At 40.9% G+C, this 22412-nt stretch overlaps 1 protein-coding gene across 1 annotated transcript; it reads right to left on the bottom strand.

Annotated features, from left to right (window-relative positions):
* Nucleotides 1–2564: 2564 nt before the first annotated feature.
* On the bottom strand, nucleotides 2565–22240 carry lrrc9 (leucine rich repeat containing 9). Its single transcript, XM_053434046.1, has 34 exons — nucleotides 22140–22240; nucleotides 20857–20962; nucleotides 19896–20114; nucleotides 19463–19603; nucleotides 19140–19203; nucleotides 18963–19033; nucleotides 18015–18197; nucleotides 17377–17532; nucleotides 17069–17286; nucleotides 16772–16903; nucleotides 16496–16675; nucleotides 16253–16370; nucleotides 15939–16068; nucleotides 15697–15837; nucleotides 15483–15607; nucleotides 15125–15289; nucleotides 14914–15033; nucleotides 14632–14823; nucleotides 14356–14481; nucleotides 14034–14174; nucleotides 13321–13498; nucleotides 12967–13187; nucleotides 12717–12839; nucleotides 12489–12619; nucleotides 12301–12409; nucleotides 12075–12214; nucleotides 11021–11157; nucleotides 10363–10580; nucleotides 9410–9478; nucleotides 8391–8516; nucleotides 6894–7071; nucleotides 6512–6668; nucleotides 6363–6408; nucleotides 2565–6071 (listed from the first exon to the last, which is right to left on the bottom strand). Exons 2-33 carry the CDS (start codon nucleotides 20911–20913, stop codon nucleotides 6375–6377), a joined length of 4500 nt encoding a protein of 1499 aa, XP_053290021.1. The 5' UTR covers nucleotides 20914–20962; nucleotides 22140–22240; the 3' UTR covers nucleotides 2565–6071; nucleotides 6363–6374.
* Between the last annotated feature and the right edge of the window lie 172 nt (nucleotides 22241–22412).

The following is a 22412-nucleotide window of genomic DNA, read 5'->3' as shown; positions in this document are numbered from 1 at the left end:
ACACACACAGTTTGGTTTAATGCCTCAGAGATGAATCTAAGTGTGAATAAGTAAAATGATTAAATGCCACAACTGTCGATTTATATTATTATTATTCTATTATCTCTATTATTATTATTTTATAATTAACATTATTATTATACATCCCTTCTGTATTTTAGGCAATAGCTTAATTTTTTTGTGCAGCACATATTACTTTGTGTTGAATTGTGCTATTATAAGGGCTCGAGCACCGACAGGTACTGACAGACAGGATTATTATTATTATTTTTCAGGCAAATAAATTGGCCTTTTGAGGTCTTTAACATGCTCAAATTATTTTCAAAATTTGCAGAAACTTAGAAAGTGGTGACTTTTTTTAATTTATTTTTTGTCATATATATATTTTTAATTTAATTAGTTTTTTTATTTACCTCTTGCGCCGAAACGAACTGCACACATCCTGCGCAGAAGCAGACAGCGCACATCCTGCGCAGAAGCGAACTTCGCCCAATTAACTTTACTTTATTTTGTTTTACTTATTTTTTCAATTTAATTAATCTTTTATTTATCTTTGTTTTTAAATTAACATAGTTTGATGTATTGCGCAATTAATTGGTGGTTGAAGTCCTGCCAAATTTAGGGGATTCAGTATCTTGCTAAGGACACTTCGGCATGCACTCTGCATGGGAAAGAGTGGGAATCGAACCGACAACCTTCTTGTTGGAGAACGTTCATTAACATGAGAAACTAAGCACAGGAAGAAGATGGACAAATTATGTGTGTGTCTGTGTTATTCTATGCTGCTTTGATACACATTTCAGAGAAAACCATTGTATTTTCTACTTTACTACATATATTTGACAGCCTTACTTAAAAGTTACTTTTATATTTTTGGATTTTAAATACTGGATGATAGAAAACCTATTGTTAGAGAATAACCCAGTAGTTTCCAGCCTTGGCTTCTGACGCCTTACAAGAATCACAGTGTGGGACACATTTAATTTAATATAATTCTGAAAATTCATGCAAAACCTTCTAGTTATTATTAGTTCCTTTATTGTTATACTCACTCATCTGCTCATTTACTTATCCGCTGCTATATTTATTCATATGCTACAGTATTTATTCATCTGCTGCTACCTGATCCTGCACATCTATTCTTCATTTACCTTAACTGTACATAATTTGTCTGTATTACTTACCTCAATGCACTCTGAACACTTTACTCATTCAGTATTTCTCAACGTTCTTACAATCACTTTTCACAGCCGTTATCCTGTTCAACCTCCTTTTACAGTCATATACACTACTCTCACTTTATATGGTTAGTATACTGTACACATTTTTAACCGCCTGCTGATATTGCACTGACTTCTCTATGTGCCCTAGAATTGCCCCCCGGGGACAAATAAAGTTGTTTGAATTGAATTGAATTATTGTATTAATACAAATAATAATAAACAATGATACAGTCTGAGCCATATAAAAACAGGGCATATTAGATTGTAACTCTTACTTAACTATTGTTGTATGAAAACCACATCATTATTCATAAAGTTTGTAAGCGTTTTAGCAGAAAATCCCAGTGGCACTCAATACCCTCAAGTTGGGCAACCAAATGGAACAAAATACAAATAAATTATACATATATGTACACACACATGAATTTACAGTTATACACAGTATATAATAAAACCAAACCCATAAACACTAGTCTGGGTTTGAGTTTAAGATGGGACATCACCTCCACCACCCATCGCCTGTGAGATGAAGATGAAGATGAACCTTCTTCTAAATATGGAACATCAAAATCCTACCGCAAATATAAGATTGAGAATGTTACAGCGTCATCCTGGTTGTTACTGATGTTTCTTGTGGGACTAAGCCTATAACCTTATTACACATCAAAGAAAGGTAATTATATTATACCGATATGCCTGGTGTGACATAAATAAACTTTAAACTTAAACTTAGTTTGGGGTTAAACAAAAACATTCCACCCTGTCGAAGACCTGACCGGCGTCAGGTCTTCGACAGGGTGGAATTTGGCCAATTTACTCACAGGTAAATGTAACCTGTGCAGAAACTTGCCTGATAAATATCGATTATTGTTGTACCAATGTTTTTGAAGTCTAATTTGTATCTGATATATTAGTTTCCAATTGTTCCTCTGACTGCTTCGCTAAAAGATTAAATGATGTGTAGGCGACCCACCAGATGTTATTGTCGGGTACGTTAAACTGAAAACCACATTAATACAAAATCACCATCCCTACTTGTTTTCAACTTAACAATAAATACATCATCATTCTTTGCAATACATAAAATTTCAGATCAAAAGTGGTTGTTCTTTCTCCTTTTGAGGAGAAAAAACAACCACTTTTTAATACGTAAGTATTATTTTGGCATTGGCCGAGTATCTCCCTGAACCATGAATATAATGCACCCATTCAACCCCAAAAACTGTCAAAGGATTAGTAATATTAATATTAATATTCTTGTTATTGTGTTCTTGGTACAAAAGGAGCAACAAGAGCAAATCCTACAAGTATTTTATTATTTTAACATGATGAAAGTGATTGTGGTCAAGTGCCTGCCTCAAAATGTTGCTTTACCTAGACAGAAGGAGCACCGAAAGGAGGATCATGAAGTGATCAACTAAAAAGGCCACAATATCAACACAAAGAAAGATAATAATCTGCTGCAAAGGAGATTAAATTGTTGTTGTTGTTATTCTTCACTGAGGCTGAGGGGATAAGGGTGGACAGGAAGTTGTGTTTCCTTCTCATCTTGAAAAAGCAATTTCTGCTCCGTGTAGGACACAATAAACCATTGAAACAGAAAAGCCTGTCAGTCACGACAACATGTACTGTACCATGTAATCCCCCATAGCACCACTTATTTACAACCAATCACTCCACTTTTATTACAGCCATCTGATGAAGAACATTTACTTGAAATAAGACATCCACGTCATTAACGGAGAGAAACAAACGCAAATATCATGAAATAAGTGACTAATGCCATATTAATCTGACACTCTCTGAAAATTGATTCCTGTTAAATTTACTAGATGGGTAGTCATCTGTTGTTCTGTTATTGTGTTATCCTATTTTAACCCATTCAAACACACTTTGTGCGATTGAAATAATTTGATAAATGACACACCAGCTAAATAATGAGATAAATCACATGAAAGTCCAGAAATGAGCAGCAGTCAAGATTTATTGCTTCTGTGAGGCGTGCTCTACAAACTAAAATGTTTGCAGAAAATAAAAGCTTTTTTTCAATCAAATTGTCACGCTCACTCCATTCTTTTATCTGTATTTTTGCTCTCACTCCATTCGCTCTTTAATCTAAATCTAAAAACCTCATGGGAAACAATTTACAGGAAAACGACAAGCAGCAATGATAACTCAATAACAGATCTCAGGACGAGCAATAAGGCAACACTGCTCCTGAACAGAGGATGAAAAATGAACTCGGGGCATTATAGCACCTTTTGAAAACTAAACAATTTATGTTTTTATGACGGCCTACAGCAGGCAAATGTGGAGTGATTTAATTTTTATAACATCACTTCCAAATCAAGTGATGGTGCAATTGTAAGCTCCGTGTGGAAGCACTTCTAAAGTTAATAGAAGCTGGTAAATGTGCAATGCGTATGGAGTTTAATGGCGTTCATGCATCGGGCATACTGTGCATGATGCTTGGATAAACATTGTACAAGATGCAGCATTATCTGTCGGGATCAAACATCAATCAGTTTCCTCATCCCTCTCACTTCACCCCCACATCAACCCCCAACACTGGAACCTGAGTAGATAGCAGTGAAAACATGGTCCATTCAGCAATTATTCACAGAGTCTTGGACTAATGGTGCTCTGAATGCACAGACACAGCAAATGTAGGGAGCTAGTGGACCTGCAGTAATGGCCCCATACTGAGCATGTGCATGTGTGTGTGTGTGTGTGTGTGTGTTTGTGTGCTGACGGGGAGGGGTATCATCTATAACTGATTCTCAACAAGCACAAACATGTCAAAGTATGATTCCCAAATACAACTGTGGAGACCAACTCTGTCTGCCCCCTCTCCATCCCTCTCTCCGTCTGTCTCTTCCTCCCTCCCGCCTGAGTCGGGCTCCATATCAGGCAGATGAAAACATAACCTGTCACATTCCATCCCATTAAACCAGCTACGAACCATGTGGTCTACTCACATGGAGAAGCGGGGGGAGGAGAGGGGGAGGGAGAGAGAGAGAGCGAGAGAGAGAGAAAGAGAGAGAGAGAGAGAGAGAGAGAGGTGCATCTGGGTTCACTCAGAACTGATGAATAATTCACAATATTTATGCTAATGTCATTTTAATTTTAAAAATATGGACAGATATGCAAAGAGAAACATACTGTATGAAGTGGTATGCTCGCTATAAGCTTACAACACACGCGGAAATACATTTGCATTGAAAACAGCTTCTGACAAACAGACTTCTGACATATCCATACTGCACACCCTGTACACAAATATGAAATGTGTAATTATCCTTCGCAATACCTAAAGCATTAGAGTACTCGCACTGAGCCCCAAAATCTGTGCATTAGAGTGTCTTTTTTTCTAGTGTGAGTCCATCAGCTGCCATTTGATGTCAGGCAGAGCACAGTAATGACAGTGCACTCACTTGCACTGTCATTAGCCCTGCTTAGTGCTGGGAATTAACACAAATTAAGTGAAGTTAAGTACATGCATTAGAGGAGCTTGTTTGGGGAGAGCTTTTCACTTTTGCTGCTGCAAGCTGCCTCACATGTTCCACAAACACAAATCTGTGGCATCCACATGCATGTGTCCCTCCTCTGCTGAGAAAGGACTACCTGCAGCACAGGCAGGTGGTGAATTCATTCAGGACTGATTGAGTCTTAGAGGGAGAGCTAATGGAGCTCTAAGGACACCTAGTGGTCGCACTGAAGTCACAAAAGCATAAACTCCAAAGCTGGGGTTGGAGGAGGGAAACGTTGCTGCCCAAGCCTTTGGGTTTTGCAGGGCCACATCTTCCCCAAGTCTTGACTCTGTTTTATCTTTTATATTGAGCACATGGTATGAAAAACCACAGGTCTAAAGTAAAATAAATAATAATTTCATTTTACTAGATATTCTTTAATTATGTAACAGAGTTCCGCATCGTTCTGTGCGTCATTTTATTTATGCCTAAGGTAATGGAGGGGAGAAGATATCCTGTATAAATCTCTTCTCCCACAATGTAAAGGTTTCATATCACTTCATATAGACTGCCTCCTCCACATGTAAAGCTCAGACTGTTAACTACAGGCCCACTGGGTTAAACTGACAGAAAGACAGGGAGGATTACGTTCTCATGTTCAGCAGCAGAACGAACATCATACATATCAAACGCAGGAGGTTTATTTGCGGTTACAACACACAAGATTTGTCTATTACGGGCGAAGCTGCGGGGAGCTTTCTGAAAAAAGGCTAACGTGATGAAACTGACAGTTCTCTGAAATCCATTTGGACCTCATTCAAGATAACATCTTTATCTGAGTGACTGCAGATTATTGTCCACAGAGAGGTGTGCTAAAGCCGGATTATCCCACTTGTTGGGGATGCGTTTGACCTGATGGACACAGCATGCCAGCCTCACACGCCCGTACATCTGTGGGTGTTTTTTTTACTCGTTTGGGGCCAAGGACTGGATGGCGGTGGAACTGACGCCAAAACCTCTCATCCTCAGATTACCATGGTTAGTGATCCATTTGCGTGGAGGGAAAACAAAATCGGTCGTTATAAATGCGTTTGGAAAGGAGTGCAATACACGTTCCTTTCAAGTAGTGTCATTGTGTTTAAACCAAAGGAAGCTTTGTTTTAAACAAACAGCAAAGACGATTTATTAACACGTAAATTGCATTTGGTTTGAGGTTCATAGAAAGTTCTGTATTGCCTTTTCCAAAGACCATGTCCTCATTACCTCCACCAAGGAGGTTATGTTCTCAAAAAAGCTCCTGGATGGATTAACACAAACCTTGGTGGGCGGATGTAGTAGGAGTCAGGCAGGAACTCATTCCATTTTGGTGTGGATGTGGCTGAGGTGGAGGAGCAAGGAAAAAAATCAGGCATGTTTAGAGGTCTGATATTTATGTGTTTGTCCAATTAAGCACAGATTCAAGTCAAATCCGGATCCAGTGAAGTGAGTGAATTAAATGTGGTTTCATAACACTGTATGGCATTGAGGAAGATAAGCACTCCATTGTTTGCCACTCTAGTTCAATATAGTGTATAAAGGCATGTAGAAAAAAAAGAAAACTTATAAAAACACAATGCCCTGCATTCCATGCTAGCAATCACAGTCTATCATGGTTGTTCCAGGCTTTTACCTCCTCTGGATGCTACATGGATGGAGGTTTACCACCATTTGGGAATCTGGAATCAAACAAGTTAGGAAACTGTTATTCTTTCCCAAAATCTTTTAAACTGATCATTTGAATTTTAAAGGAATATAATTATAATCTCTAGAATCAATAACCTGCTTTCTTGCTCCTGGTTGTTATACGGGTCAAAAAGTCCATTCCCATCTGACAGTAGACTTGTGGTTGGCAGGGTGCTTCTTGTTCCTCTGATATGTCTGAAGGGAATGTCAGTTTGGGTGCTTCGAGCAGGATAACTCTGCTTTCGCCTCTTGTCTGATATTGGAAAACCAAGAGAGTCAAGCCAGTGCTCGACTAAACACAGAACAGTTATCTGGTGTATGTCGATAATAAAAATCAATCTTTCTGCTTTTACCAGAGCTCCTGAAAAAACACAACTCTCCTTCATTTCATCACATCCTACAGACACATATGTAAAGTGTAATAGTAGTGTATTGTAAAATAAAATTCGATCAGTTCCAAAACTTTTATCACACTCACATTTGTATGTTTGATGAGACGGGGCTTCATCCGTGTTATTCGTCTGGATATCGTGCCCAAGCATGACAGTCTGCGGTCCTCCACTTATACTTATTCCTCGTAGAGAGGGGTGTCGGGGCACGAGGGGGAGCAGTCCAGGTAGGTTTAACTCAGTGGGGGGGAGAGAGGCTCCAGGGTACTGAGAGCACAGCCGTTGGAGAAATATTAAACAGGGAGCATAAGAAAGAAACAAGTAATCCTAGAAGACAGGATACAATGAGAAACAGCAAATATTTACATAATGCGTAAAGATGATTTCTTAAGCGCCTCCAGGGCAAACTCGTCGACCTCACTAACATTTGCATCCTAATTATAACTGTTTTCTCCACCCTTCTGTAGCTGCCTGTGTGACTGCGGTGTGTCCACTCCACTCACACACTTGGCAGGGGATTGGTGATTCGATTGCTTGTTGTTCCACATCTATTAACATCTTACGGGGGGAATAGTAATTACCACTCATCAATAGCAATGCTCAAATTCAAACAAGAGCGGTCACAGCCATAGACCGAGAGTGACAAGCGAGATGGCGGCGACGGGATTCAATAAGTGGAGGTCTGTGTTTGTGTTTTTAATGAGAAAACCCTTGATCTCTGCTCTGTCATTTCCACATGTACGATTAACAAGCAGAGGGGGTCATGTTGACCTGGCTAATAGGGGGTAAATCCACTGGTGCGTTATCGGCTGGGCACATTTCATCTAATCAGCAGGATGATGCCAGCAGGGTTTAGGCTGCTTTTAATTCAGAGCTGCAGGAGAATTACTGCCCTGGTCTCTCATTACATGAACATCAGATCAGTCAGACTGAAAGAGTTTGATCCAGGCTTTCCCCCCTCTTTGGTTGCTGCTGTTTGGTTGTTTTTTTCGTTTTGTTTGGTTCAACTGGACTACAGTTTACATGATCGGGCCCATTATGGGATTATATATAAGCAAATCCTTTGTTCCTTTGTAATTCAGTCATGATTGAAGTAAAGTAGTGGATGGAGTGTGGGGATAACAGATCCTACTCCTGAAAACTAAGCTTTCACCTCATTGAACGAGTTTTCCTAAACCATCTTCATTCAAGCAGAAGTGGTCTTGAGGTCAAACAAACAAACTTGTACTTGACTGGAAGGTTTTCAGTTCAGTCCCCAGACCAGCAGGAGTAAGTCTTATCAACAATGGGGTCAAGAAACAGGCCTTTAACCTCTACTGCTCCAGTAAAGCTGCTCGCTGTCAGGTAGGACAGACTGAGACCGTGCTGTGGCAGTTTTGAGTTGTAAATGTGAGGAATTTAAAAAGTCCCCATAACACATGCTTCACTAGGAACCCTGCAGAGAGAAGTTGTGCTGAAGGTTGCACTTGTGTACTTGTATTGTACTTCTGTTTCAATGGTAGCTATGACCCTGCTTGTATGTGTGTGTATATATTTGTGTGTGTCATTGTTTCTGAGAGAGTACGGAGGATGTGTTCAGGTCTTACTGATGGATCACAACTGAGGAGCTCAGCCCTGGTCCTTTCCTCCAGAGTGACCATCACTCCATCCAGAACCTGCAGCTGGGACAGATGAAGCACCACTGGTGCTCTGTGGAGAGACTTGCGGGCCACCTGGGAGAACAAAAACTTATTAGATAAAACTACACGTTATAAGTTACACTGACATTAACTAGCATTTGAAAATGTTCATATTGGAGCCCTACTAGAGACTGCCTGTGACATCTGGGATAAATATGATGCCATGTGGATTGCAATATAGTTATCATATTCCCAGCAGCCTTTCTAGTGACCCAGACAGGAGCAGACAGTTTTCTGCCCAGCTGCGGGGACCCTCTGGCCAGGGTACAAATCCATCCTGTCCACTTACAGAACTGTATGTTCCTGCAGGACACTGCTGCTATGAATAAGTTATAAGAGTGTGCCAATAGATGCCCAGTGGAAAGGACTTTGGCTAGGGAACATGGGTGAAGTAACAATCTCATGTGGTCAACAGCAGGAGGTATTGTCTCCAGGGTGGCTGTTGGCGTTCACCCTCTACCCGAAGGCAGGATTAAACCCCCCCTATGGGAAGAGAAGGGGGATGGGCCAGAGCGGTAAAGAGGCTACAACAGCTGAGCATGGCCCTATGGACGATAGGGAGCTGCACACTCGGCTCCGGCCTGATCCATGAGCTCCAGATGGGTGATGTAACCGGGCCAATAGCGGCCTGCCATTTGGTCAATGGATTTGTCTCTGATGCCGGTCAGCTGGAAGCACAGCAGACGGCCCATCATGTAATTGCTTAATTTGGAACCTCTGAGTTCTCCTGGGTTAGTGTTTAGAATTGTACAAGTGATGCTGTTGGTAATGTGTTTGAAGGAATTCAAGACAAACAGCTAGTGGATTCACATCCTTGCAAAATCACCAAAGCAAAATAACCCTCCATCCTAATCTTAATCCTAATCAAAACATCAAACTGTTTAACTGTGTAACTTGTTTAATGTGCAGACAGTAATAACACTTACAGGATTTCCAACCACTGAGAGCTCTGTAAGCGATGGAAGAACCTCTAGTTTGTCGAGCTCAGTGACATCCTAAAAAAAGGAGAGAAACAAAGATTGTTTTAGCTTGCTCTTCACATCGTAAACCCACATTTCATTTCTCATTCTAACTGTTTACAGCCGGCTGCGTGTTGATAACAGAGACATATGCATCAGGGTTCAACCTTTCAGAATTTTGGTGAAGGGGAGGACGGAAGCAGCTGATGGGAGAGATTACATGTGTGAGCTCTCGTTAATCTCATGAGAGAATTTGGCCACACAACAGGGCATGGGGGTGTTTCCTCTCGTTCCCAGGTTTATGCTTGGATTTGGCTGTGATTCAAAGATGCCCCCCCTGTGAGGACTGCAGCGCTGGGATGATTGCAGTATTTTATGTCTTAATTGAATGCATGAAAACATTAAGGAGGTATAGGGAAGAGGGAGAACTCGCAACTAAAGTGCAAATCACTCACCCCGGGTGAGAGGGAGATGCAGACTGAGATGCTGATTACACATTGTACTGATTGTTTTCCCCGGTCTTCATACACAGTGCCCTGACCTTCAATCAAACTTGATTCTTCTTAATGCTACCCTTCGCGTGGCACAGTGGGGGTGGGGGTAATGACTTATGATTGCTATACTTCACGTCTTACTTTGCAAATGCAGAAAAAAGTAATTCTGCTGTACGTTGAATAAAACACATCTCGTGTTTAAGTTCTTACGCGTTTTGCATAAGAACCAATCAGCAAAAGTTTGTGTTGAATCAAAACTACACAAAAGCAGACTGTGACCTTGGTGGCCACCTCAGGAAATCACTCTGGAGTGAGTCATTCAGACAGTTTAATTGAAAAATCTGAATATGCAGTTTGATTAAAAGTTATTATGAACATTAAAATGTGCAGCATTTTAGGAGGCGACAGTTGCTGAGACGATAATACCTGCAGCTTGTTCATGCCAAGAAACAGCTTGCGGAGCTCGGTCAAAGGATCCAGATGGTTGAGCTCCCGGATGCGGTTCTCTTCTAGGCGCAGCTCCAGCAGAACGTTCTGGGCGATGAAAGAGTTCTCGGCCAGAGATTTGATGCGGTTCCTGTCTAGGACCAGTTCTCTGAGATGGCGTAGCCCCTCCAACCCTTCCACCTGGCTGATGTCATTACCTAGGGAGGGAGCAAACAATGTCACAAGGGGAACACGGTGAAAACAATAATAGTCCAATATTTATATAAATTAAATTTAAGAGTAGATCGTACAGCCCACACAATATAAAAGGCACAATATGAAGCAAACATTTGCCTTGTGTTTTTGCACCTTGTGTAAAAACACTGAAATGACAGAGACTGCTTCGAACGGTTTCTGAGCAAAAAGCAACAAAAAAAAGGACAAGTCAGGTCGTCTCGGTTGGACAAATCTTTCCAACAAAACAAAACAATCAAAACCCATCAAAAGCTGCTGAAAAGAAAGTCAGTGGTTCCTTTCTTCCAGTCTCATCCCCCACCTGGCCTTAGGTCAATGGGAGACCCTGCTCTCATTGCTTGCCCTTTCACAGGTTCTGTGAACAGGCTTTGTGAGCGAGGCTGGGTCCGTGGACCATACATACCTTGAAGGAAAAGGGCTTTAAGATTGGTGAGCCTGCTGAGCTGCAGATTGGCCAAACTGGAGATTCCATTGTGACTCAAATGCAGCACCTCCAGGCTGCCCATCAGTGGCTCCCGGCTGCCACTGGGCCCAGTTTCCCTTAAACACAGTAACAGAATGACAGTCTGCAATCTCTGTGGTTAAATGAACATCTCTTTCTCCCCCCCGCTGCCTCATTTAACTAGTCAGACCTCACAGGTGCAGGACACATAAAGGCAATCACATGCCGGCGAACAAAAGCGAGCCTGCCAAAACATCGCCTTTGGACTGATTTTAAACAAAAAGGAAAATGCGACTTAAAGATCATATCATACAAAACACAGACAATCCAGAAACTTGTGGTATTTAAAATTAATATTTAAATCTCCAGATATAATAATATTGTTTATTTTGAAACAGATGGAAATATCTTGAAACTGTGTTAAAAACAACATTTTATTGTGTTTTTATTCTCAGGCAACAACTGAAACAAAGATCTGTCATGACAGTTCATTCATTGGCAGGTCAGCACTGCCCCCTAACGGTTACAGTCTGCACAGTCAGTCAAAATGTATATTATATAAGCAATAGTCTAACCTTGACTGAAAATGCTACCATGTTTATTTGCCTATTAGTTTTTTTCTGTTTTTATAGCTTGATTAATTATATTACTTTATACTGTATATTTTATGTAGATCATCAATTCCATCGATAATTCTGCGTTTGTTTGTCTGTCTGTCTGTCATTTAGCAGGAATATGGAAAGACTAATAAATAGATTACCACGAAACTCTATGAGAACATATAACATTTTGGTGCAGATCTTGATCAGGGAGCAAATCCAGGAATTTCTATTTGTTTTCTTTGACATTGTGAGAAAGGGCATTTTTTTACATTTTCCTTAATTTCTTAGGGATAATGAATCTTGATGAAAGAAAATCTAACATTATTTGGGGGCTGATATTTATGAGTTTGTGCAATTTGGTGCAGATGCCATGCCAATAAACTGTATTGAAACAGAAATAAGAACTGTGTTACCTGCTGCCTTTGGATGAACTCTGCTGACCGTAACCACTGGAGTGGACTTTGCTGTGGAGGATCTGTCTGTTTGTCAGATGAGCCTGAGTCCGCTGCCTTGGTAGAATGGACTCGATGTGGTTGTTGTTCAGACACAGAGCCTGCAAAGAAGAAAATAATGTCTTTGTCCACGACTCAGCTGTATTTAGAGCCAGCTTCTGTATTTTTCAGTTAGAGTAATTTTTACTTTGATGTTCGGCAGGTAAACAAGGCCTGAAAAAGAGGTGAGGTTGTTGTGGTCCAAGTTGACACTGCGCAGGCCAATGAATATGTCTACTGGAGAGAGGTCAACGCTCCTGTGAGGGGCAAAAATTACTACATTATGTCAATGTCCAATTCTATCATGTTCAATTTTGGACATATGCTTCGCTATACCTAATGGAGCAGGACTGCAGGGTGAGGTAGGTGATGTCTGAGAAGTTAGAGTGGCCCAGCTTCTCTGCCACCATGTCCGAGGTGAGTCTTCCTCCAAACATGTCCTTTGCACTTTCAGACTCAAGAACTTCCTTGAGAAAGCAACAGAACACAAAACACTAATTGTAATTATGTCATCATCACCATGTGACGTGAAAGGTTGAATTGGTTGCTGTTTCTAGCACGTACGACTGCAATCCCGTCCAGAGCTTTCAGCGAGGATACGTGGAACACCACATATATCCGATAGTACTCTAGTTTCTCCACTAGAGGATTCCCATAAAGATCCAGAATGATGAGGTTGGACAGTCCCTGAAAGTAAGAAAGTAGACGGGTTAAAAACAACACAAGAAAAATGTAGGAAAAATCTGACATTTCAGCACTTATTTCTCTCCAATGTCTTCGGGTAAGGATACTTTTTTGTTTGTTAAATTATTGCCTTTAGATAGTAGATGTCTCGTGATGAAGAGATCTGGTTGTTGGCAATATAGAGTTCAAGCAGGGAGCTGACCCTCTGGATGCCATACAGGGAACTGATACAGTTGTTCTCCACAGACAGAAAGGTCAGGTTGGGCAGCTGATCAAGGACTGAAACATCCAGTCTAGAGAGCTGATTCCCGTCTATACTCAGTTTATTTAGGCAAAGCAGTTTTGACAGGCCTAAAGAAACAGAAGAGCAAAGACAGACAAAGTGATGGTGACTGTGTTGTGGGGCTGAAAGAACCAACACACAACATATATATATATATATATATATCTATTGTATAATAAAGATGTTGACAGTGTTACTGACCACTGAAAGTGCTGATGCAGTTGTTGTTCAGGGAAAGCTCCTCTAGCTTCAGGCAACTCTCCAGTCCCTCCACTTTAGAGATGTCGTTGTCATTGAAGGAGGCCCAGCGCAGGTTTACCAGTTTATTCAGATTAATCAGCTTGGAAATCCTCTGGCTGTCAAGGTTCAGGGCTGTGAGCTGGTCAAAATTGTAAGGTTATAAACTAATTGAAATGCTTAAATGATTAAAGTTGTAAAACATAACTTACACTTGCATGTCACAACCTGTGACCTGCTCTCAGTTCCAAGCAGGTCACAGGCTGCAAGTTGCACCTGGAGTTGTGTATTTGTAAGTTTTTTCTTGAATATACCTGATAAAGAACTTATATAAATATTAGTTTTGACTCTGCATGACTAATTTGAACAGAGAAAATGGGAAAACTCTCTGTAGGAGGCATTTTATTAAAACTTAACACATGGATTTTTTGAAATCTTAGAGACGATTCTCAGTCCTCTAGGTCATTGTATATCTAAGTTTGGAGTCCCAAGCTTTTCACCTCTTGTTGAGCTGTAAATACTTTGAGAGTCGTTGAGAAACTCAAGGATACCTGGGATTCCCCAGCTAGACTGAAGTAGTCTTTCAGATGAAATGTCTTCAAGTACCTCAAGTCCAGCTGCCTTCATGTAGCACTTAGAAACACTCCTTACGGAGACACCCACGTGCTGAAGCTCACCATTGCGGTCCAGTCCGGCTGCAGCTGCTGGCTGAGCCCCCAGGGTGCTGGATTGAGAAGGCAGACGAGCTGAGCTGTCGATAGCAGGCTGAGACATCGGGGACGATCAGTATTAGTGCGCGAGTTAGCCAGAAGAGATGCCTGAGAGCAGAGAGTCAACAGCCGTGATTGATTCACAGTAAATTCTACATTTAAAGATTTTCACCTAGAATAAATAATCACTGGAGCATGTAACCATTACAACCCTAACAAGGACCAGTAAATAAAAAACTGTATATTTGGTATCTGTATATATAAACTAATATATGTTAATTATTCTCACCTGGTTAATTTTGGAATCTGCAGCCATGGCAACAGCATCAGCAGCCTCCTCCTCTGTGACCATCAGATCATCAAGGTGTGTGAGTGTTTTTAGACGTCCCAGTATGTTCCTTCTGGCCGTCTCCAGCTGGAAGAAAAAACACAGCTTCACTGAATTCACCTCCTCATGATGCCTGAAACAACAACTGCTATATTTCAGGCACAAACTATCCATTCATTATGAATTTGGTATTTGGATTTTGAGTTTCAGCTAATGTCTTTAGGTTCCAGCACTTACTCTTTTCCAAGGGTTGTATCTGGTGTCAAGCTTCAGAAGAGCAGGTGTGTGTTTCCTTAAAACTGCAGCATCTTGTCTGGCTTTGGTCAACTGGTTCCACCGCACATCGAGCTGCTTGAGTTGTCCCAGCCCCCTCAGCCCCTCGAGGGTCACCAGGTGGTTGAAGCTCGCATCCAAAGACTCAAGGTAAGGCTGTGATATTGGAAAGATAATTGATGAGGGTTTTCATGGCACACTGTTTATTTTAAGCCCAATAGCATGTTCTCCCATCATCACTCCCACCATGTGAGAAATGTCATTGAGGCGTGTGAACTCATTGAAGCTGATGGTGAGATGCCGCAGAGCCGTGAGGCAGGAAATCTCCTTTATCTTGCTCAGACTGTTCCCATGAAGGTTCAGTACCTGGAGATTCAGAACATTCAAGATATGTTATTATTAGTACAACAAATTGGCTTCCAAATCAAGCCATTGTGTGAAAACCAATCATACTTACAGTGATCTGACTCAGGACGTTAGCTCTGGCCACATTAAGCAGAATTTTGTCATCCAAGCTCATCAACTTAGGCTGCTGTTTAAGCACAGGATCCATGTTGAGGACTTGCTTGTCCAGAAGGATTCTGTCTTTGCTGTGTTCTGGCGATGCCGGTTGTTCTTGTTTCTAATAATAACATATCAAAAGCATGTAAAATACTGGTTAAGCATAATTATTCAAATGTAGCGTTTATAATAATTTCTAAAGAGTGTGCGACCAGCAGACACAAAATGGGAATATTAACAATATTCTGAGAGGATGTATGCTACACGCAGCATCTCAAGTGTTGATCAAATAAATATGTGAATCTATAACTTACCCTAGTTACATATTGAAAATATACAAGGTACTTAGGCAATACGAGTTCATGGTCAAACATAAACCACTGTCTCCGCCTGGGGCTGCACTCAGGACCAGTGTGTGTTTTGGAGGAGCGAGGTCTTTCTGAATGAAAAACACACAGAGACACGATGACACTGTGCAACTACTGACTGAGAAATAATTCCTTTCATGCCTTTTGATATGCCACATACCATCGCTCGATGCAGATCTGAGCTTAGTGTCCACATTGCGATATACAGAGCAGACTCTACGAAGGCTGATTTTGTCAACTGGACTTTCCTCTCGGAGAGGTATGCTGTGACCCACGTACACTTTGGAAATAATAATCTGACCTACAGGCCCAAAAAATACAAGCATTTCAGTTTTTAAGAAATATAAAATGGTCTTCTATAGACAATATAAGGATACAGTACCGTGAGATAAACCAACCCACCGTGCCTGAATGGGACTGGATCCTCACTGTAGTCAGGTTGGCTGGCCTGTCGCAGAGTGTGTTCGATTCTGGGCTCTTCAGTCACACTCAGGCTGTTGGATAACGGTATGCCACACTCTTGCCCAAAGTTCTAAATCAAATTCAACAAGGGCAATTTAATACTAAAATGTCACTTCCTTCAACTCATTATACTTAAACAAAGTATTCTGGAGGGAATATATTTTTTGCACAGGCTGTTCATTGAATCCGTTATACAGGTGTTACTGTAGAGCAGTGGACTAAACTATTATGTACCATCTTTACAGTATACACACCTTATAGTGTCCTGCCGATTTAAAGCCCTGCTCCAAAATGCACAAAATTTCTTCCATCGCACAGTCTTTTTCCGGGTCAGGTGCGTAGAACAAGTGATCAAGCCGATTTCTGTAGATTCTGCTTAAAAGGTGCACATAAGATTCCAGTGATACCTGGTGGTCTTGGTAGTAGACATATAATACAACAACATCTCTCTCATGTTAATTTTTTTTTTTAATTCCTCACAGTCCAGTTTCACTTACTGTGAATGGATAGGAGTGTCTTCGCTGACTAGCAGGTTTTGAAGTTTGTCCTCAAAGCGATACCTCAAGGCGCTGTTGAAGATGCGGATAACTCTATCAACCTTTATGCCAGTGATGCCGTGAACACTGAAGTCTGAGTGTGAGAAGCGGGAAAGGATGAGGTCGCAAGAGGAATTAAACCTGTTGCAGACACGGCAGAAAAAAAAGTAAACTTCATCTCTTTGACGGTGAATTACATGATGGTTGTAGGTATAAATAATGATACCAAATAATTACCAAGGGTCTGTGGAGCTGCCCTCCTCTAATCGAATGTTTCCAACACTTTCAAGCTCCATCAGCAGAAACTGGACTGTGTATCCCATCATGTGTGTGGCTTGAGCCAACTCTCTCTCATGACAAGCTTCAATCCTGAATATAAAAGAAGGAATATCATTTTTCAAAATTGGAGACATGTTTCATCACTAACTTCACACTCAGCCACTTCAATATACAAAAAAAGTGTAACGCATGATATTAAAGTGTATAAAGTTTTGTCAAATTCTGTCTCTAGTTTATCCAAGTTTACAAACTAACTCGGTCAGCCGTTTCATCCACAGTGTCAGTCTCTCCCTCAGTGCTTTCATCTTGATGAGTATTTTTGGCTCCATGGTGGGATCACAGCAGACGTCAGTGGTTGGATCCCATCTGTTGGATGAACCATCCACTAAGTGGGTCGGTCCTCCTGGTGCATCGTCCAATTTGCTGGCAGACTTCTTACGACTTGTCAGCACCTTGGAGAGCTCACGTTCAAGCTGGGGATGTGTAAAAGAGACAACAACCCTCTTAACTTTACAAATTACAGCTGGAGATGTCAGCTTCATAACTTACTGTACTCTACATACATTTTTGAGGGAATGACTTAGTGTCCTGACATATTCCTCAGGCAACAGCAGCAGGGTTTTCTTCCTCTCGATCAGACTTAACCGAGTCTCTTCCAGGTTCCTTTGAGCAGTGTGTACTCGCATGTTGTAGTACATCATTTTCTTCAAGACTGTTGACTGACAGAGAAAAGTACAAGCTTATACTGTTTTCTTAAAAAAAAAAAAAACAGGACACCAAAAAATTGAGACATGCAACAAGTAATAACTGCGTTACATAGGTTTTAAATGAATGTTCATTTTTTTGTACCAATAAGACCTCATTGTAGTTTTTAGACCACATCTCATTTAAGGTTGCCAAAGATATGAAATGTGCAAAAGCTCAATTTGGGAGAAACTTGCATATGTGATGTAAAAGATTTATACATTCTTCAATTTTTTATTTGTTTTTGATTTAAATAGGGAAAAAGTAAGATTTAACTGAATTGAAATTGAAACAGACAATACAGAATAAATATGTTTGACGAAAAACGTATTTCTAAAGAAACCTAAGGTTTATTTCAGTAAATCTTTAGCAACTGATGTAAATCAGTGCAACTCCTTATCAGGTCAATTACGCTGGTGTGAAACAGAGTAAAGGGTCCTGATCGTCTCCTCAATACCTCAGCAGCTTCCTTGACTTGCTTGCTCGAGACGTCGTAGGTGTCGAGTCGCTGGAGGCCAGGCATGTGGTACAGAATGTGTGTTGCATAGTTACACAGCCGACACACTGGGTTTGGGGTTGACGTGGCGTCCCTCAGTGCTAGCTCTCTCAGATGGGGTAAGCCGGCTAGCAGGGTCAGCTCCTGTTGCAACCACGGAGCACACAGGCAAGTTACAGGACAAGGTATAGGTCCATCATAAGCAGGTTAGTTCTAAAAGATAAATAATAATTTATCGAAAGTATAACTTCTATACAATGAAAAGCTGATTTGAATTGTTGGTTCGTGTGAAAGGAGCCATCTGCAGCCCCTCTCGTGTTCGCTGCACACTGAAAAAGTCCAAATATTAGACAATTCTCACATGAGAGCAAAAGAACAGCTACTTTGACAACAGCTGTTGCGATATACTTTATACCCGGTGAAGATGAAAATGTTCTTTAATAAAGGAGGATTGCGGTATATCATCTAAGGTCTTCATCCAATCAAAGTTAGAGCCACAAAACATGTTGTGTTCCCTATCAGGCTGACCTTGAAGAAGACCATGATCCAGTCTGAATGTTCTGCATGAGCGTGTCAGTTGCAGAATATTGAAAATGTATAACTGACTAACACCTACCCTGCCTTACGTGGTGTGTTAAGATTAATTTCATGATCATGAATGTATATATCATTGAATCAATAATGACAAAAAGTGAAATTATTCTGCTCAATACCTCAATGAAGGTCTCATGCAACCAGCCCATTGTAAAAATGATTGAAAATCTGCACTGGACACGACCTCAGCCTTTCACAAGAGTTCAGAAAGGCCCTCTTTTTCAGACCAAGGATTTTAATAAGATTTGACAAAATAAGTATAGAAACTTTTTACTGGGGGAGTTTCAAAGGCATATTTATGTTTTTTTATCTTACCTTAAAAGAGCGGATCTCGTTCCCGGACAGATTAAGATTTTGAAGGCCGACATTAGGATCAAGGCTATGCCCTGAAAAAATGTTGAAAATGATTTGATTATTATACGTTTTCTTTTTAAAATGCTCAAAAAATCACAATCAAACTCGGCAAAGAAAATAAAAAGGATTCTAACCTACCAATCTCTTCAATAATGTTGTCGGCAAGGTTCAGTTCTTTGAGGTTTTGAAGCGTGTTCAGGCCCTTTGGAAAATAACCACCACACACTGAGAGTCAGATGATCAAAAACAGCGAGTGTGCACCTTTGACAAAACATGCATACTCATTCATATAAATGTCTCATATTAGGTAACTGACATGAAGATTTGGGTAAATAGGCCGTTTTATTTAGCCAAATAAATAAATACATTCAGGAATTAAATGCAAAGGTTAATACCTCACAGACCGACGGACAGACAGACAGACAGAGAGACAAACAGACATAGACTAATGTGGTCCAAACCTGTATGTGACTTATGGAGTTGTTGTTGAGCCACAGGATTTCTAGGTTGATCTGCATATCTAGATTCTTGATTTCACAGATTTCATTGTCATAAAGATAGAGTTTCTCCAGTTTTGCACAGTTCTGTAGTCCAGATATTTCCTGCAATACAGAGAGGATGGGACAAAATGTTGTTAGGTGTGTTATGCTGTACAATTCACTAACTCAGGATACAGTTTTTATTCAACTATGGGTTGTGATGGTCAGCGTATGAAACTGTTTATTTAAAATGCCAGAGGGTAAAATTGTGTTAACAGTCTTTGGTGTTTACGAGCTGCTGCAGTGAAACAGTAAGATTCAAGCTTTCACAATATAAACCTTTGTAAATCGAGGCTTTACATTTTATTACTGTCAGTATTTGTAATCAGAAATCTTAACAGTGTATCAAACTTACTGTCAGATGACACTGGGTGACCCAGAGCTCTCGGAGGAGAGGACAACACTCCAGACCTTCTATCAGATTAATGTCCTGGCCCACGATGGTGAGCTGGGTGAGCCTTGGGAAGAAAGAAAGGCCAACCATGCGGGGGAAACCGGAGAAGAAGATCTCCAGGGAGGTGATGTACGCTCCTTCTCGGGCGATTTTTTCATAAGACACTCCATTGGCCAAACACTGTGGAGAATTGTGTTGTATAATGATGATAATGATTTTTAAAAAAGAGTGAAAGGAGAAACATATAGTGTCTTCAGGAGTTGTCCATGTATTCACAGCCCACTAGACTTGCTTGTTACCCATGAATCTAGGAATGATTTTAAGATTATTTCAAAGCTCAGCTCCGTCTGACCCCCAGTTAAAATCTACTAACTCCCTATAGTCTAAGCAATAATCTAAGATTTTCTAACCAACACTGACTAGAAGTTCTAAGTTAAGGGTGGTAATAAGGATGACCGGGCTTTACCCATCGACCCGAGGCTTTGGAATATCCTGCTTGAGATCAGACTGCACCTGTTTTGAAATCATTGCTTAATATATTTTAACGGGAAAGCCTTTTAATGCTGTTTTTTTTTTTTTATCTATATATTTTCTTATATGTTATCGTTCTTATTTTTGTTTGTTCTTGTTTAGATCTGGGTTGTTTTAGTACCATACATTTTGCAAATCACTTTGTAACCTTACTTAGATAAGTGCTATAGAAATAAAGTTGTATTATTATTATTATCAATATTATAATGTACACATGTGCAACTCCTGAAGATGACCTGGAATCTTCACGCATCGGAAAAAGTGAAAACCATCAGCTGTTGAAATGAGGCTTTAGTAGCCAAGAGAATTGCTGCTAAAACCTGCACCTGTCTAACCTGATCTTGTATATCATCTGTAATTGTAACCAAAAGAGAGAAAGCTGCACACTGACCAGTTCGTTGATCACCTCCTCGTCGCAGCGCTCCTTTAGTTTCTCCCCGAGCATCATGTTGCTCCTGTTGGGAAATAATCTGGAGCCTGACAGAGCAGAATCTCTCCTAAAGGAAGCAAAGGAAAAGTTTTGACAGTTACTAACTGACAGCTGCCTGTTGCTTATGACTGGGGCAACTAGCTAAACTACTATACTCCACACATCCATGCTAACCCTTTGATACACAACACGGGTCAAAAGTGACCTGGCTCAGTTGAATTAAAATCCCCATTCAGTATTCCCTGGTCAGTTTGTTTTTGATCATCACAAATCCTTTTTGTTGTTGTTGTTGTTGTTGTTGTTGTTTGTTTGTGCTTTTCTGGCTGGCTAACCATAGCTAGATCAACAAAATAAAACTCAAAATATAACTATATACTAAACAGACTGATTGATATGCTTTTGATTTGTTTTCTTTATCGAGAGTGTTAGTATGGCTAGTCGCAACCATTTCAGACTTACGGTTGAAATGGTCATAAAGATGCTGCATGAAGAACAGGATGAGGGAAATGAGGAGGCAATTCTTGGACTTGATTCTGAGTCTGAAATCTCTGATGATGAGAACCTAGACTATGTTCTACACAGGATCAAGCTGGAGCTGTGGGTGTGTCTTGAAATCCAGCTCATTTGAATGATGAAGGCTCCTTTGATAACATTGAAAAGTCAGTACCATCCCAGGAGCCTTTATCTTTGAGGGAAGATTTGATGTAACAGAGGAGAGGCGGTGGACTAGTGGCAGAAAGTTGGACTATGGGCAGAAAATCCGATGGTGGTCTCTGTTTGACTCCACGGAGTGATGACAAGGAAACATACCTGAATGGACAACACCTGGAACTGTTCCCCACTGTCTAAGTGCCCCTGAGCAGGGCACCTTACTCCCCCAACACCTGCTCCCTGTGCGCCGTGCATGGCTGCCCACTGCTCTGTGTGTCCTCCTGTGTTCACCAGATGGGTCAAAAGCAGAGGACACAGTTCCCCCCATTGCATGTCGTGTGTGTGTGCATGTGTGTGGGACCAATAAATGTATCTGTATCTGTATCTACGAGCCTTCTCCTAAATGAAGATGGAAGAATAAGCTATAAAAGAATAGACCAAAGTTTGAAACACCCAGCCGTGCATGAAATGACACAGATAAAGAATACAGGTCGTTTTTGGCTCATGTTGTGAATAAGAAGAGATTTCCATAGCTTGTGTGTCAAAGGGCTAGTTGTGCTACTATCTAGCAACACAGGGCGCAGATACTTTACCTGGGAGCTCACGTCAATGAGGTGCCAAGAGAAAATCCGTATTAACGTAAATGAGAATGTTGACATTAAAATAAAATGGACACCATTTCCCTCGGGATTGAACGGCTCCCCCGCTTCTAAACACAAAGTCTGTCTCGGGCCCGTCGGTGCGCTGCGGTGTTTGGCGTCAGAGTGTTGCCAGGCAGGCGAGTCTGGTTGCTATAGGGAGCCATCTTGGAACTTTCTGAGGTCTTGGTCGTGCTTCGAAGCGCCGCACGGGGGCGCCACGCGACC

The sequence above is a fragment of the Pleuronectes platessa genome, chromosome 11, assembly GCF_947347685.1.
Source record: "Pleuronectes platessa chromosome 11, fPlePla1.1, whole genome shotgun sequence".
Lineage (NCBI taxonomy): Eukaryota > Metazoa > Chordata > Actinopteri > Pleuronectiformes > Pleuronectidae > Pleuronectes > Pleuronectes platessa.
The sequence above is the reverse complement of the archived record's forward strand: the minus strand, read 5'-3'. Positions and strand labels throughout refer to the sequence as shown.

Coding starts and splice junctions, on each gene's coding strand:
- lrrc9 (XM_053434046.1), bottom strand. CDS start 20,913: ATGATGCTCGGGGAGAAACTAAAGGAGCGCTGCGACGAGGAGGTGATC. Junction 20,115..20,856: donor AGGAGGTGATCAACGAACTG/GTCAGTGTGCAG, acceptor AATTCTCCACAG/TGTTTGGCCAATGGAGTGTC. Junction 13,499..14,033: donor AGCCGGACTGGACCGCAATG/GTGAGCTTCAGC, acceptor AATTTTGACCAG/CTCACAGCCCTGAACCTTGA.